Genomic DNA, 14,027 nt, shown 5'->3' with positions numbered 1-14,027 from the left:
GTTTACATGGCTGCAGTGTCAGGACCTCCCAGATGATGTTAAAAATAAGATTTTAAATTCTCATTTGGATAGATATTTAATTGTGTCATGTCTGCTGCAGAGATGATCAAAATGGGATGAAATGGGTAAATTGTTACATTCAATCTGTAACATTTTCAGGCATCCTTGTTTTAAGGGATTCTGTAACACTTAATTCCAATTTTGGCAAAACAATTCTCAACAAAATGCAGCTAAACAGACATTTAAGAAGAAATGCCAAGGGGTGCAAAAAGAATTAAGGAACCTCCAAAACCAAAGACAGTCCAACAAGTCAGAATGACTACTTACGGGACCTTGTCCTTTCCCACCCTGACAGCCCTATTTCCCTTCCAGAAAGTCTGAATCTCCACTTTTCTCTTTGGCAACAGATAGTTTCAGGCAAATGGGTTCTGAAGATCATTCATCAAGGTTGCAGATGGCAGTGGGAGGAAATTCTTCCTTTCCGGGGGTAATCCCTCATCCACCAGACCAGACAAGACTCTTATTTCCACCTGTCCTTCATTACATGCTCTCCCAGTGTGTGATAGAAACAGTTCCTGTTTCCCAGATGGGAAAAGGATTTTATCCAATGATGTTTCTAGTGCCAAATAAAGAAAATGATTGCAGAACAGTTCTAGATCTTTCTTTCCTAAACCTATTTGTAACAGTGCTCAGATTTCAAATTACGTTACTTCACATCCTGTTACCTCTTCTTTCTCATTCAAGTTTCCTGGTAACATATTTAAAACATGGTTATCACAATATCTATATTCATCCAGTCTTCAGACATGTCTTAAGCTTTTGTGTGTCTGGATTACATTATCAGGTCTCTGTCTTATCCTTTGGACTGTCTCCTGCACCAAGAGTGTTCACAAAGTGTATAGCTCATTGGAAGCTGCAAGGTATCCATATCTCACCACATTTAGACCACTTGCTCATCTTTGCAGAGTTGTTTTATAAGGTTTTCCACTTGAACTTCAATTACTATGAGGGAATACCTGTTTTCACAAATGTTTTATTCAACACTCTTTATTTAAATATTTCTGCTTTTACTGTCAGTGTGTGTGTGGTGGTGCTGCGGTAGCATTGTCACCTCACAGTAAGACGTTGTCCTGTTCGATTCTCAGCTAGAGCGTCTTCTGTGTGGAGACATGCGTGAATGGGCGTACCTTCATTGAAGGTTGTGCGTCAGGGCCGACAACTCGGCACGTAAAAACTTACTACCAATCATTAGCAGACCGGAGTTCCGCTGTGGCAACACCTAACCTGGAAAAGCCGAAAGACACAACAATTGTCAGTGTGTATGTGTGTGTGTGTGTGTGTGTGTGTGTGTTTTCTCCTCTACTTTGCCAGTGTGTGAACAGTCATGAGGATTAAAGTTTGAGTTTCACTGCTCCATTTTCGGGGATTTCAGTCCTGATGTCTACTCACCATAGAGTTTGCATATTTATCATATGCATACCTCTCAACCTCTTAGTGCAAGGAATCTGGACAAAGCCCAACAAAATGGGGGGACAAAGACCCAAAAATAGGGACATATTTTAAATATTGCTCTTATAAACTTAGAAAGTTGCTAGAGTAATGGGGTTTGTTTTAACATACATTTTCTGAAGGATATGACGTCTAAAACTCAAATGTATGTCATTATTTATTGACTTCAGTTGTCAAAATCATTCCTGTGATCTGCCAGAAAACCACATATTTTATGAGGAACAGACCAAAAATATGAGCCAAAAATCTAGACATTCTGTGAAAATCTGGACAGTTGAGAGATATGATCGTATGTGAGCATGGGTGTACTCCAAGCACTCTAATTTCCTCCCAGCAGCAAACACTTGCTGAATGATTAGCTACTTTGAATTTTCATTTATGCTGCCTGCATTGACCCTTAATAAATCGATTAAAAGGATACATGTTGTAACTAATAACTGTTTCATTTTCACTAAGTGATATTTTCCATTAATGTTTTAAAGCTTCTAGGAAACCTACTGAACTTGCTTTTTAGATAATTTAAAGTACTCACTCTGTGCTTCTCCAAGTTACTCCAGTATCATTGTCATCTATAAAGCAGTCTACTTAATAAAAAGCAGTTTAATGAGAAAAAATGAATTTGTTGCAACACGTAGTAGTACACAAGAAAGTTAACTGCATTTATAAGTTGTGTAGCAATCCAATGCAGTTTGATGTATAAATAAGAAAGGGACACCAAAAATAAGTGACAGAGTTATGGGTCACCATCTCGCTTCTCAACTGAATGGTGTATCCCCTAAGCAGACATGATCACACCTTTTTAGATTAATAGGTAAGTTCTAGACTAGCTGCCCTTGCAGGTAATTTTAAGCCAAACCAATTTCCCTTTTGATGTTTGAAATAATGTATTACATTTTGTGTTCCATTGTCATTACCAATCCCATGTCCAATAATTATATTTTACCCCTAGTAAGAATAACTGGGATCATACCACAGATAATTTGAGTTAACCCATACATTGGATAAAGCATTTAGAAGCTGCATCTGTCCATTAGTAGTACAGGGAACAGTCTTGGGGAAAATCTTCTGTTTCCCATCCATAGAGCTAGGTTGAGCTTGAATTGGGACAAGGATGAGCTGGCCTTTTTACCATTGTCCTTATCTTAATGAATCCCTGGGTATGTGTGTAATCAAGAATTTATAACAAAAGATACATAAGCTACGTAATACCCTTTTCAACAGACAGGTTATATATATTTATTGCATCCCCTTGGGATGAATGGGATACAAAAATCCAATCTAAACTAATATAGAAGAAAATAAATGGAATATGTGAAATCTCCGTGAATGATGAATGAAAACTATTGCACAGTAGAATCAGGAAATGCTTTTTCTTAACGTGGAGATTCTTCTTCTCTGAAGTTACAGTGCAAGATACTTCTGTTATCATTCTGCAGACCTTTTCAGTTCTCTCTCCCACACACACAAAGTATATAGGTGTGTGTGTGTGTGTGTGTGTGTGTGTGTGTGTGTGTGTGTGTGTATATATATATATATATATATATATATATATATATATATATATTCTTTTTTTTATCAAGCATCAATAGTTTTCTCTCTGTGTAATTTCTCCAAATGTTGACCCTGTTCCCAAATATGGCATGATTAGAGTTCTTGAAATTAATATTGTTTCAGTCTTTGATATCAGAAAAGAGTATCATAGAGGCTTCTCTTGTGATCAGCTAGGCATTATCTGTTCATAAACCACTTCTTGATCAGAACAGATGCAACTTAGCTAACAACCATCTGCTGTCTTTGTAAATAATGTTTTTTGTAAAGGGGGGGGGGGCTTCACCTGTTACATACCCTTCTCATAAAATATTAACTCCATGTCTCCATGTTACATACCAGAAGAGCATGGAGACAATGTCTCAGTGCAGAGTATGGAGGTCTCAGACAGAAATCCTGCATTGCCTTCATTACAATGAAATGACCTATAACCTGGAACAGAAGCAAGGTGCCCAGTTATGCTTCTGGAGGCAGGGGTTTAAGAAAGTACCCGGAGCAGTTATAACTTGCTATCATCATAGAGCTGAAATGCCCAAAGGCAAACATTTTTTTATTTCTTGGAGATGGTACTTGGAAGTGTCTTAATTTTCATAAACAGCATATCAGCTTAGTGTGATCAGTGATACAGGACCTGAATAAGGAATGAACCTCAAGCAGGTGAATTAGGTGAATAATGCATTTACTCTTCTATGGTATCACAACAGGAGGATGAGATCTGCTATGCTAAGGGGATGAAAGCTGTGAGGATCTTACCACAGATACAACTCTGAATAGGTAGTTTCAGGGAAACATAGAAGGATGCTCAAAGGAAACTTGCTGATTGAAGGCAAAGATAGACAATCAGGTGTAGGAGACACTGGGGGTAGACCGATGCCCGAAAATTATATAAAAAGGAGAAATAAAGATGGAAAATATACTGCAGATGGTAGGAATAAATGTTTTGCCATATTAAACAATCACTTTAGTACAAGTTGAATTTCATCAATTTTTAAGTAAAGAAATATAATCTAAAACTTTAAGAAAAGGGAAAAATTGCCTCTTTACACCTCTGTAGTCATCAAATGTATATATACTAACTACTCCATCACGCAGCAGTGGAAAAATGGGAAAAAACACTGCAATGCACTAAGAATCATGAAAAAACATTCATTGTAACTACATCTGTTGGAGTGGATGATAAAAGGACAAAATAGTAATGGCTTTTAAAACATTTTCTCATTGTGTGTGTGTGTGTGTGTGTGTGTGTGTGTGTGTGTGTGTGTGTGTGTGTGTGTGTGTGTGTGTGTGTGTGTGTGTGTGTGTGTGTGTGCATGCTTCCACACATAACTGTGTGTGTGTGTGTGTGTGTGTGTGTGTGTGTGTGTGTGTGTGTGTGTGCACATGTGTGTGTGTGCATGCTTGCACACATAACTGTGTAAACTAATATCAACACATACTGGGGAGAACACTTCTGGTGTGACTTGCTGAGTTACAGATTAGTAAGGAACCAATTCACTGAGTACACGTTGTTGGGAATTCAACTCAACAAAAAATTAAATGTAAGAGTGCAAGTTTCAAACACTCCAAACATGCATATATTAACTCCTTGGTTGCAAGAACATGAAGAAAAGGGAAATTTGTGAAAAACGAATCACCACTGCTGTACCCATAGAGACTGCATGAGCAGTAACTTCTTATGGAAAACAGTAATCTGGGAGTTCGTTATCATCATGAACCTGATCTAATAGAACCTTGTCCTGTTCACACTCAGTGATGTATGAACTTAAACCAAAGGAACTCATTCAATAACGTGTGCCATTATCTGAAACTATTACACAAGCTGTACTAATTTTAAGTTTATTTTAATTGTTTTTTATTTTGAAGCAGCAATAACTCTGACTTCATATATCATAGAGCAATAAAGATACTTTTCCATCTGTGTTAGAATGCAGATGAACTATTTCACTGAGAACTTTGTATTTAGTAACAAGCTGATTCATTTACATACAACTGTTTTTCAAAGTCTCAATTTAAAAGGAGCTGCTTATCATGACGTGACTGCTACTGCTTGTTTGAATGTAACATTGCATGTTTATCTGGTTTTACTGCAATAAGTAACTGTTGTGTTTCAGTCTTCAAAGTCTTTGAAGGATATTTTATTAAAAAAATAATGAAACTGCTTTAGTACCATTTCTTTTTATTGGCTGCTGATGTCACTTACGTTTTTAGGTGGTTTGTCAAAGTTACTCTTTGAAATTACATTTGCAGGAATGTGGTTAGGATTTTGGGAACTGTGTCTCAGTTCTCAGACTATTGTAGCACCCAGCTCTGAGAATAGTAAGACATGACTGATTTCTATAGTAAACGTCTGTGCTGCTACCCCTTCCTATATAACTGCCTTCTTCTCCTATGGTAGGCATATATGTACAAACGTATACATCCATCCAGCTACATGTATGGGGCCAGTCTTGCTTTTGAAATACTAGTGACTGTCACTCACTTGTGTGTAATTACTGTAAGGATTAATTGCCAGTATACTCGGGGGATTTTCCCATGATGGTGTGACCTTGAAGTTGGTATATACAAGTAATGGGGGTGTGGGAGTGTCGGGAAGGTCTCTCCCTGCGAAAATGCTTTTCGCACCCCTGTGAGTTTTTACTCCTGGATGATGTTTGCACTTGGGAACGTATTGATCACAAATGAGTTAAATAGATGTCACAGGGCACTGAATTAAAGATATTTCTTACTTTTCTCCTTAATGAACCCTTTTATTGTTCTTGTTCTGGTAAGTTCTATCAAGTAATGGGAGTTAATGGGCCACTATCTATCAGTGATTATCTTTACTACAAAAAAAAGGTATGGTTAAATTAAGAGTTGAACCTTGTTCTGTGATTTCTTGAGTTGTGGCACTGTCAGCTGAAAATAAGATATTATGAATAAATTGCTATTTCCATGGAAACAAAATCATTTAAGTACGTTGGGCTCTGCCCCCTTTCCCACACAACTAAATTATATAAGTAATTCTGTACTCTTACTTAACCATAGGGAAGTTTTTATTTTTATTTATTTTTTGATGGTTTGTGACAATCTCATGTCCATCATATGTGATATCATAGCCATTAATTAGGTGTGAAATAAGACGTGTATATCTGGTTAGAATTTGTTACAGTAGGATAGCACTTTAAAAAATCAGTAGCTATATTGCAGTTGAACAATAAACTTTCTATAGTAACATATCTCCAGTATTAAGAAATGTTTTATTGTCAATAGTCCTCTGTTTTTTTTAAACATGAATATCACATTATTGCTTATAGAAAAATGCTATCAGAAAACTTTACAAACTGCCCTCACACAGTATAAATAACTATGTTCTATAGTAAAAGGGTACTTTGTACAGCATACCTGGTGCTATGCCATGTATGCAGAATAATAATTTGAACAGCACTGTAACACCACCTGTTGTATGTTGTATGTGTTGGATATTTACAAAGACATTGTCAAATAAAGACAAATGTGAAGGAAATATATTTGTCTTGACTGTATTGCTGTTGTAATAATGGGCTTTATTTTCTGTTTGTAGCTTATTTTGTCTACATGGGAAGGCAGATATAATCTACAATGTCAAAATCTAAACAGTTCTGGAAATGCAGATATACGGGTGAGAGAAATTTAGTATTTATGGTACATATCTGTTCCTTCAAGAATATGTAATTCTGTCTTATCTTTATGCTGCATTTGTGCAATGATTATTGTAAAATAAATTGATTTCTTTTCTGTTTGCTAATTCTCCCCATTAAGTAGAGGGTGTATGGCATTACCAGATTTTATTGATGCAGTGCATTATGAACTTACTATGTAAAACAGTCATGACTAGTATATGAGCATGTGATCACAGATGTACCAATGGGATAGCAGTACAGCAGAGGTGACTATACTGGTACAAACAGTCTCTACAATGGGAGCCACTATATTGCTGAGTACCTTCTTATGCAATAGTTTATGGCCCCCACGCCTGGCATTTCTAACCAGGCTGAACCCATGTGGATGAGGTAACCATTCACACAAAGGTTAGTGATCAATATACAGAGATTCTTAGTATCACTGCCAGGTGCCTGTTCAGTGCAAGCCACTTACTCAAATGTGCATCAGCAGACAAGTCCATTCTATGTCTAGGTACATCAAGATTGTAATATCCTGGTGTATTCTTTCCCCTTGTTGGATAATCTGTGTGAATCTCCTCTGTCCAAAAATCCTACCCTATAATCATTCTGATCACACCTAAAATATTAATGTCACTTCCCTTGATGGCTAATGGTCTTCCTGTCTTATAAATATTTAGACTACAGTTAAAATTATTAATAACATTTTTTCTGTAATATGTCATTCTTTCTTCCAGCTGTAACCTCAAGTATGATCTGTCTGTTAGCAATGACCACAGCCTAATGTTGCCGGCTAATCATCCAATAGAGCAATCAGCCCAGAGCAGAGCTGAAGAAATGTGTGATGCAGTGGCATTGGGGAAAGAACACTACACATAAGGATAATGTATATTAGTATTTTTTTCTGCAGTGTTAGTAACTTGAAAAGTTGTTGAACAGTATATTTCTTTATTTACCATTTGATAATCAAATTGGTTGACTTGTTCAGAGACAGCCATAACCTAGGCACAAAGTCATAAACAGTGTATACAGTACCATATCTTAAAAATATTCGAGATATACAAGTCAAGTTACATTGGCAGCAATACAATTAACAGTACAATAGCAAATGGAGCAATAAATGCATAGTACATTTACAGCCATTAAAAGGTTAAAACAGTGCTTCTTTCAGTGTGGTAAAAGAATGTAATAAATGTAAGGAGAGAATAAAAACTAAACAACTATATAGAATAAGATGAGTTAGAAATGCAAGCAGATTTTAAAAGTAGAAGACAAAGATTTAACAGTGAATGCAGCAATAAGTGATTTGTGGTATCTAATTATGCATTATCCACTGTACACTTTCGAAAGTGATAAGGCATATTTAGGTGTTGTTTTGCATCATTCTTCTGTATTTTATACAAGTAACCAATAAACAGGGGTGTCAAACCTGTATTAAACAATCAAGACAGTCAGTTGAGGAAGTACAGTGACATAGTGAAAGTATTAATGGATTAAATAATTAATTAATTAATTAATTAATTAATTAATTAATTAATTAATTAATTAATTGCAGTTGCTTATCAGGAACTCATACTGGACAGAAAGCACCCTTTCAGTTGTTGACCCAAGGTGAAATGCTCCAAAAATACAAAACACAAAATAAAATAAAGAATTGCAAAATACAAATAAGAAAATGTAACAAAGATATCACTGTACAATTTAAATATAGGTTTTTGGAAAACTGAGATGAAAGGGCGGCCACAGTGGTGCAGCAGTTAGCATTGCTGCCTCACAGCAAGAAGTTCTCCGGTTCCATCCTCGGCTGGGGTGCTTTCTTTGCGGAGTCTGCATGACCTCCCTGTGGTCGCTCCGGTTACCTCACACATCCCAAAGACATGCAGTAGGCAAATTGGACACTCTAAATTGGCCCTAGGTCTGAGTGAGTGTGTGTGTGTGTGTGTGTGTGTGTGTGTGTGTGTGTGTGTGTGTGTGTGTGTGTGTGTGTGTGTGTGTGCGCCTTCTTTGGAAGGGCTGGCAACTCGACACTGTAAAACTCCACTGCCAATCATGAGCAGACAGATGATCTGCTGTGGCAAACCCTAACCAGGAAATAGCCAAAAGAAGAAGAAGAGAAAACTGAGATGAAAATAAGGTACTGAAAACCCAATAAGATTCAGATAACTAACTAAGCTTGTAATATGTAATATACCACCTAAACATAACTTCTAGAACTGAGTATATCTAAATAAACTATAAACATGAGTAAGGTATCCTGTGTGATGGAATTTGGATGAATCAGAAAGGATTTTAAAATACATGTTGAATAATGAATTGGGGAGGTGGCCTGTAAATTTGCAACCTAGGAATAGAAGACTGAAGTGGACTGTGTTATTTGGACTGGAGATTCTCAATCTGCCACACAAAAGTAGCAAAGCGGAATTAATTATATGGAATTAGTACATAACAGATTAAACATATTGTACTAGAAGTAACTGTCATTCAGGCAGTCTCATATGCCTTAGTTAATGGGGACTAACCTGAAACAGATAGAGATAAGGGCTCCAGTGTGCAGGAGAGATGAGGTAGGAGTATAGATGAAATTATCCAGGTGGTAATGTGCATAAACACAGCCAAAATGCTGTCAGGTGTTATAGTTGCAAATGAACCCTTGCGTAATAACCCATCTTGTATGTCATATCTGCTAAATTGCAACTTGCTGTATGACATGACTCTGCACATATGCACCATACAGGATGTGGTGGTATTTTTAAATTTGCCATGGGAGGGATTTATAAAACAGGGTGCAGATGTTTCAGTCCAAATGTAAAGTGCAGCTACTATTGGAGTCAGAAGCACTGAAGTGGCAATGTATAATTTTGTGATCTTAGTAAACCTGAGTTGTGCTTAAATAGTGGATATAATGTGAGAAAACAGACACAAAATGGCAGCCTACTGAAGCTAGCAACTGCAATATGTGGGTAATGCAGTTATTTGGTTAGTACTACAATGATATGACTTTTGGTGAAAAAACAGTAGCACTAAATATAATATGAGGATGTCAGCTATGGATATGTTGGACATTGTAATAAGAAAAAAATATACACTTGACCTTAATTCTCTATTAAATAGAAAATTTCATTGAGTTTATACATTATATCTTGGTCCACATGTGATCAGCTTTCTGAGTTTCAACATTATAGTAGTTATTAAATAATCAAATAAAATTGCATCCAAAAGACAACCACAAGGCATTCTGTAGTTATGTCAAGAATCTAAATGGCAATGCTCAGACCTGCTCTGAGCTACAACAGAACAGCATTAAATATACTGATCCCAAGGATATTGCCAATATCCTGGCAGACTGATTTAGTGCCAGCTTCACCCCCCTCTCACCCCCTAAAGGGCCCATCTCAAAACCAAAAGATTGCCAAATTCTGGTAATCATGGCCACATAGGTAGAAACCACACTCTCCAAAGCTAAGAATACAGCATCTATGGGACCAGATGACATCCAGGGCTGTGTACTACATGAACTACAAAATGAACTGGCACCTCACCTAAGTGTCATGTTTAATCATAGCCTCACCTCAGCCTTCATGCCCACTGAGTGGCGCACAGCTACAGTTATCCCACTCCACAAGAAGGGATTTACCTTGGATCTTGGGAACTACCATTCCATCAGTCTGACGAGCCTGATCTGCAAGGGCATGGAACGCATTATCATGGAACTTATAAACAAAGACATTGGCAACCTTCAAACACTGGACCCCACCCAGTTTGGGTTTGTGAAGGGCCGATCGTGTCTCCTGAACCTGATTGACTTCTTTGACTCAGTCTCCAAAGTTGTGGACAAAGGTAAGGTGGTCCACACAGCCTATCTGGACCTCACCAAGACCTTCGACACCATCCCCCACTCTGGAATCATAGATAAACTTACTAAGCTGGGCATAAATCCCTACATCACTCAATGGGTTGCCAACTGGCTTACTGATAGAACCCAAACTGTAAAAGTAGCTGACTCCAAATCCAGCTCCAGATAAGTGACAAGTGAAGTACCTCAGGGTTCAGTCCTGGGACCACTCTTGTTTGGGATCTACTTCTCTGAAGTACAGGCCAACACTAAGGGACTCTGGCTAACAAAGTTCGCAGATGACTGCAAACTGGGAGCCATTACTGAATCCCCAAATTATGTGGATATTCTACAAAAGGCCTTACAGAAACAGATGCCTGGTGCCAGAGCCATGGGCTCAAGCTTAATGCCAAGAAATGTATAGTTATCCCCTTTGGAAAAAAACATGTACCCATGAATTACACATAGGTGGCAGTACACTAAACATTGAAAGTGTGATGAGAGATTTAGGGACACAGGTGGACAGTGGTCTCACCTTCGATAACCACATCGCCACAACAGTCAGGAAATCCTTCTATGTGGCACACCTCATCACTAAGGGCTTTTCATCCAGAAAAAAGGAGGTCATTGTCCCACTGTACTCATCCCTCATTAGACCCATTATAGAGTATAATGCCCCGTTTGGTATGTACCTCACAAGACATCTGCAACAGCTGGAAAGGCCGCAGAAATACCTCACTAAAAGAATCACAGGCCTAAAGCAGATGCCATATGCTAACCGTCTAAAAAAACTCCAGCTGTACCCTGTGGCATATCGTCTACTTAGAGGTGATCTCTGCTTAACATACAAGGCCCTGTCACACCCTGAGCTGTTAGACATGCTCCACTTAAAGAAATCCCAATCCCTCAAAGCCACACGCTCCAGGGATCTAAACCTTGTCATCGCAATGAAGAAAACATGCTGGAGGGATGGGTTCCTGACCCAGAGACTCCCCATACTCTGGAATAGATTGCCCATACATGTCAAGCAGAGCGCATCCTTGGCCCTCTTCAAAAGGAACCTTGATGATTGGATGGGAGATAGGAAATTCACCCCGGGGATCAGGTCAGTTGCCCTGCTAGACAGGGGTCCAGGGAAGTAAATATTGTGGGAAGAAATATCCAGGGAATTGTTATGGCTAGGCTTGTATAGGCCCTAGGGCTGATAGCCTAGTACCAACCTATGAACCTATATAGTTACTAAATAATTATACAATACTGAACGAACTGATAGAATTCAAGATTCCTTAACACAGGTAAGAAACTAAGATTAGCTTGGATATTCAGTCAGGGCAACTTCCTAATAAATACTTTAATTTATTTTTAGTCTTTCTGTGGAACTATGGTAAGATAAAGTAAGAAAAATACAGAAGACTTTACAGAAGAACAGAAACCTTACGAAATTAGAGGAAGAGAGTTGATAGTTTAAGGTAAAATCATACATGCTTATTGGATTTACAGTTTGTTCTTAGAACTGTAATCCTCAAACTTTGTAATATTTTTGCCCTCCAACTATTGACAGAAGTATAAACATGTCATTAGTTAGAGAGGGACCTTTTATTGCCCAGGGGAAACTTTTTGAAGATTATATTAATTTTACCTAGAAAATGCCTTGTCAAGGAAAGGTAAGTAAGAAGGAGAACAACATGTTTATCTTTCAAGGCCATCCATGTTAAAAGGGTTACAAAGGTCCACAAGGCCACTAAACTGTGTGTGCTTATTGCAAAGTGTGGATATACTTAGGAAATAATACTTTTAAACTACATGTATAGACCAGAGAGCAAAGCATTTCAGTCAGACCTGGTGCTTACCACTTTTTCAGTACCACTTACATCTTTCCAGTTTAACACTTTTAAATATTTTTAAAGTAATTGTGTTTCGGTAATTTGCTTACGGTGATTTATGAGTGGTGATGCGAGAATCATTTCATTACCAGACTAGACCCGAGTCCTGTTGAGCAGTTATTTTGTAAATATCATTAAAGGTTTCCTGAAGGTTAACATTACTATGAATATCTGACTGACTATATTTTACCCTCTTCTTTATCTGATTCCATAAGTCAGTCCCATGAGGTTTATTTTATCAGTATCTTGTATATTGTCAAGGGGCATTATAAATAGAGATATGACGGGATGAAACATCATTTACTCTTCCTGTTCAGAACAAATCTAAATTTAGTACCAATTTTAACTGGAATAAAAGTAGCTTTAACAGTGTGAGTAGGAAGAAAAATGAATTGAGACTAAGAGAGCCACTGGAGTGTAGAGGGATTGTGTAGGACCTGGGTAGGCTTCAAAGATCACAAATGTAGCATTGTGCACTATAGAAGTTGAAGACCTAGGCTGAGTAAGAGTCTATATTTCAAAAGCAATCAAGGAGGAAGGGTGAAGAATAAGGAGGGACTTCTTGTTTGCCTTTCCAAAACGCCAACCAGAAGATGGGAAGACAGCCTGGAACCTACCTGAACAGGATGAGCTGGGCCATCGGCTGTCAAGCGACACATCCTGTGGTCTAGAAAGTCAGAAGTTTCCATCCTTATTGATGCATTTACTGTGTTTAATTTGCAAAATTAGTTCCTAAAAATTTTAGTTTTTTTGGGATTCTAAGTCTCCTTATGACTTATGAAGTGTCAGTGGCTAAATACGCAAGACTTTTGAGAAATGTTTGTAATTGCATGGATAAAGCCATAATTTCATTTAGTACAAAATGAAACTATAAGCATTGCTAGTGTTTTAAAACTTGATCGAATTTTAGGTTAGTAAAGTTAACATGGATTTTATTTAATAATTTAACATGTTATAATATTTTATGGTAAGATTTGTTTAGTTTTGTTATTTGCTATATGCAATATTTTTACTGCTGTAATTTGATGTGTATATATTGCTTTTAAATTTTTGGCGCAATTCTGAATGGTTAATTGAGGGGTGGGTATATATTTGGCTGGGTTTTTGTGTGATATTGTTCTGAGGAAGTCTCTGTAATAGAGAGGAAAGCGCTTAACTTCAATAAACGTGATGTCCTTTGGATTTCTCACATTCTGCTGGTTGGTTCTTCTGTGGTTTTCTACTATTTTATGATTGTTTGTACTCTTACAAGGTTGCTAAGGCCTGGAACTTCTTACCTGTATCCATCATGTCAATACTCTCGCTCACATCTTTCAAAACCACTGTGAAAGACTTCCTGGCTAAAATCTGGCTTTGTTCTACCTCAAAACCATGATAAACTATCCCCAGGATTCACGAAGCCTCCGTGTAAGAGTTATAACTCTTACACGGAGGCTGCAGTTAAACGGAGTGATGTCAGCATGCTTTGCATATTCATGAGAGCATGCTGAATCACACCTAAGTCTAACACGGTCCGTGTAAGACAGTAGGGGGCGTGTCCGTAGGCCGAGCCCTGTAAGCGGACACGCCCCAGAAGTGTAAAAGTGCCCAAAGTAAACACCCACAACAGAGTCCACG

At 37.7% G+C, this 14,027-nt stretch overlaps 1 protein-coding gene across 2 annotated transcripts in view; it reads left to right on the top strand.

Moving 5' to 3' along the window:
- ELOVL2 (ELOVL fatty acid elongase 2) overlaps positions 1–14,027 on the top strand; it is a 921,742-nt gene that overhangs the window by 716,546 nt on the left and 191,169 nt on the right. For both annotated transcript variants that reach the window (XM_044065398.1, XM_044065397.1), the window contains one exon: positions 6,617–6,694. In XM_044065398.1, coding sequence (XP_043921333.1) covers positions 6,617–6,694 — 78 coding nt within the window. The remainder of the gene's footprint in view (positions 1–6,616; positions 6,695–14,027) is intronic.

This window comes from Protopterus annectens, chromosome 3.part0 (genome assembly GCF_019279795.1).
Source record: "Protopterus annectens isolate FY-2018-M chromosome 3.part0, PAN1.0, whole genome shotgun sequence".
In the NCBI taxonomy this organism is placed as follows: domain Eukaryota; kingdom Metazoa; phylum Chordata; order Ceratodontiformes; family Protopteridae; genus Protopterus; species Protopterus annectens.
Note: the sequence above shows the minus strand (reverse complement) of the source record. Positions and strands in the feature narration are given on the sequence as shown.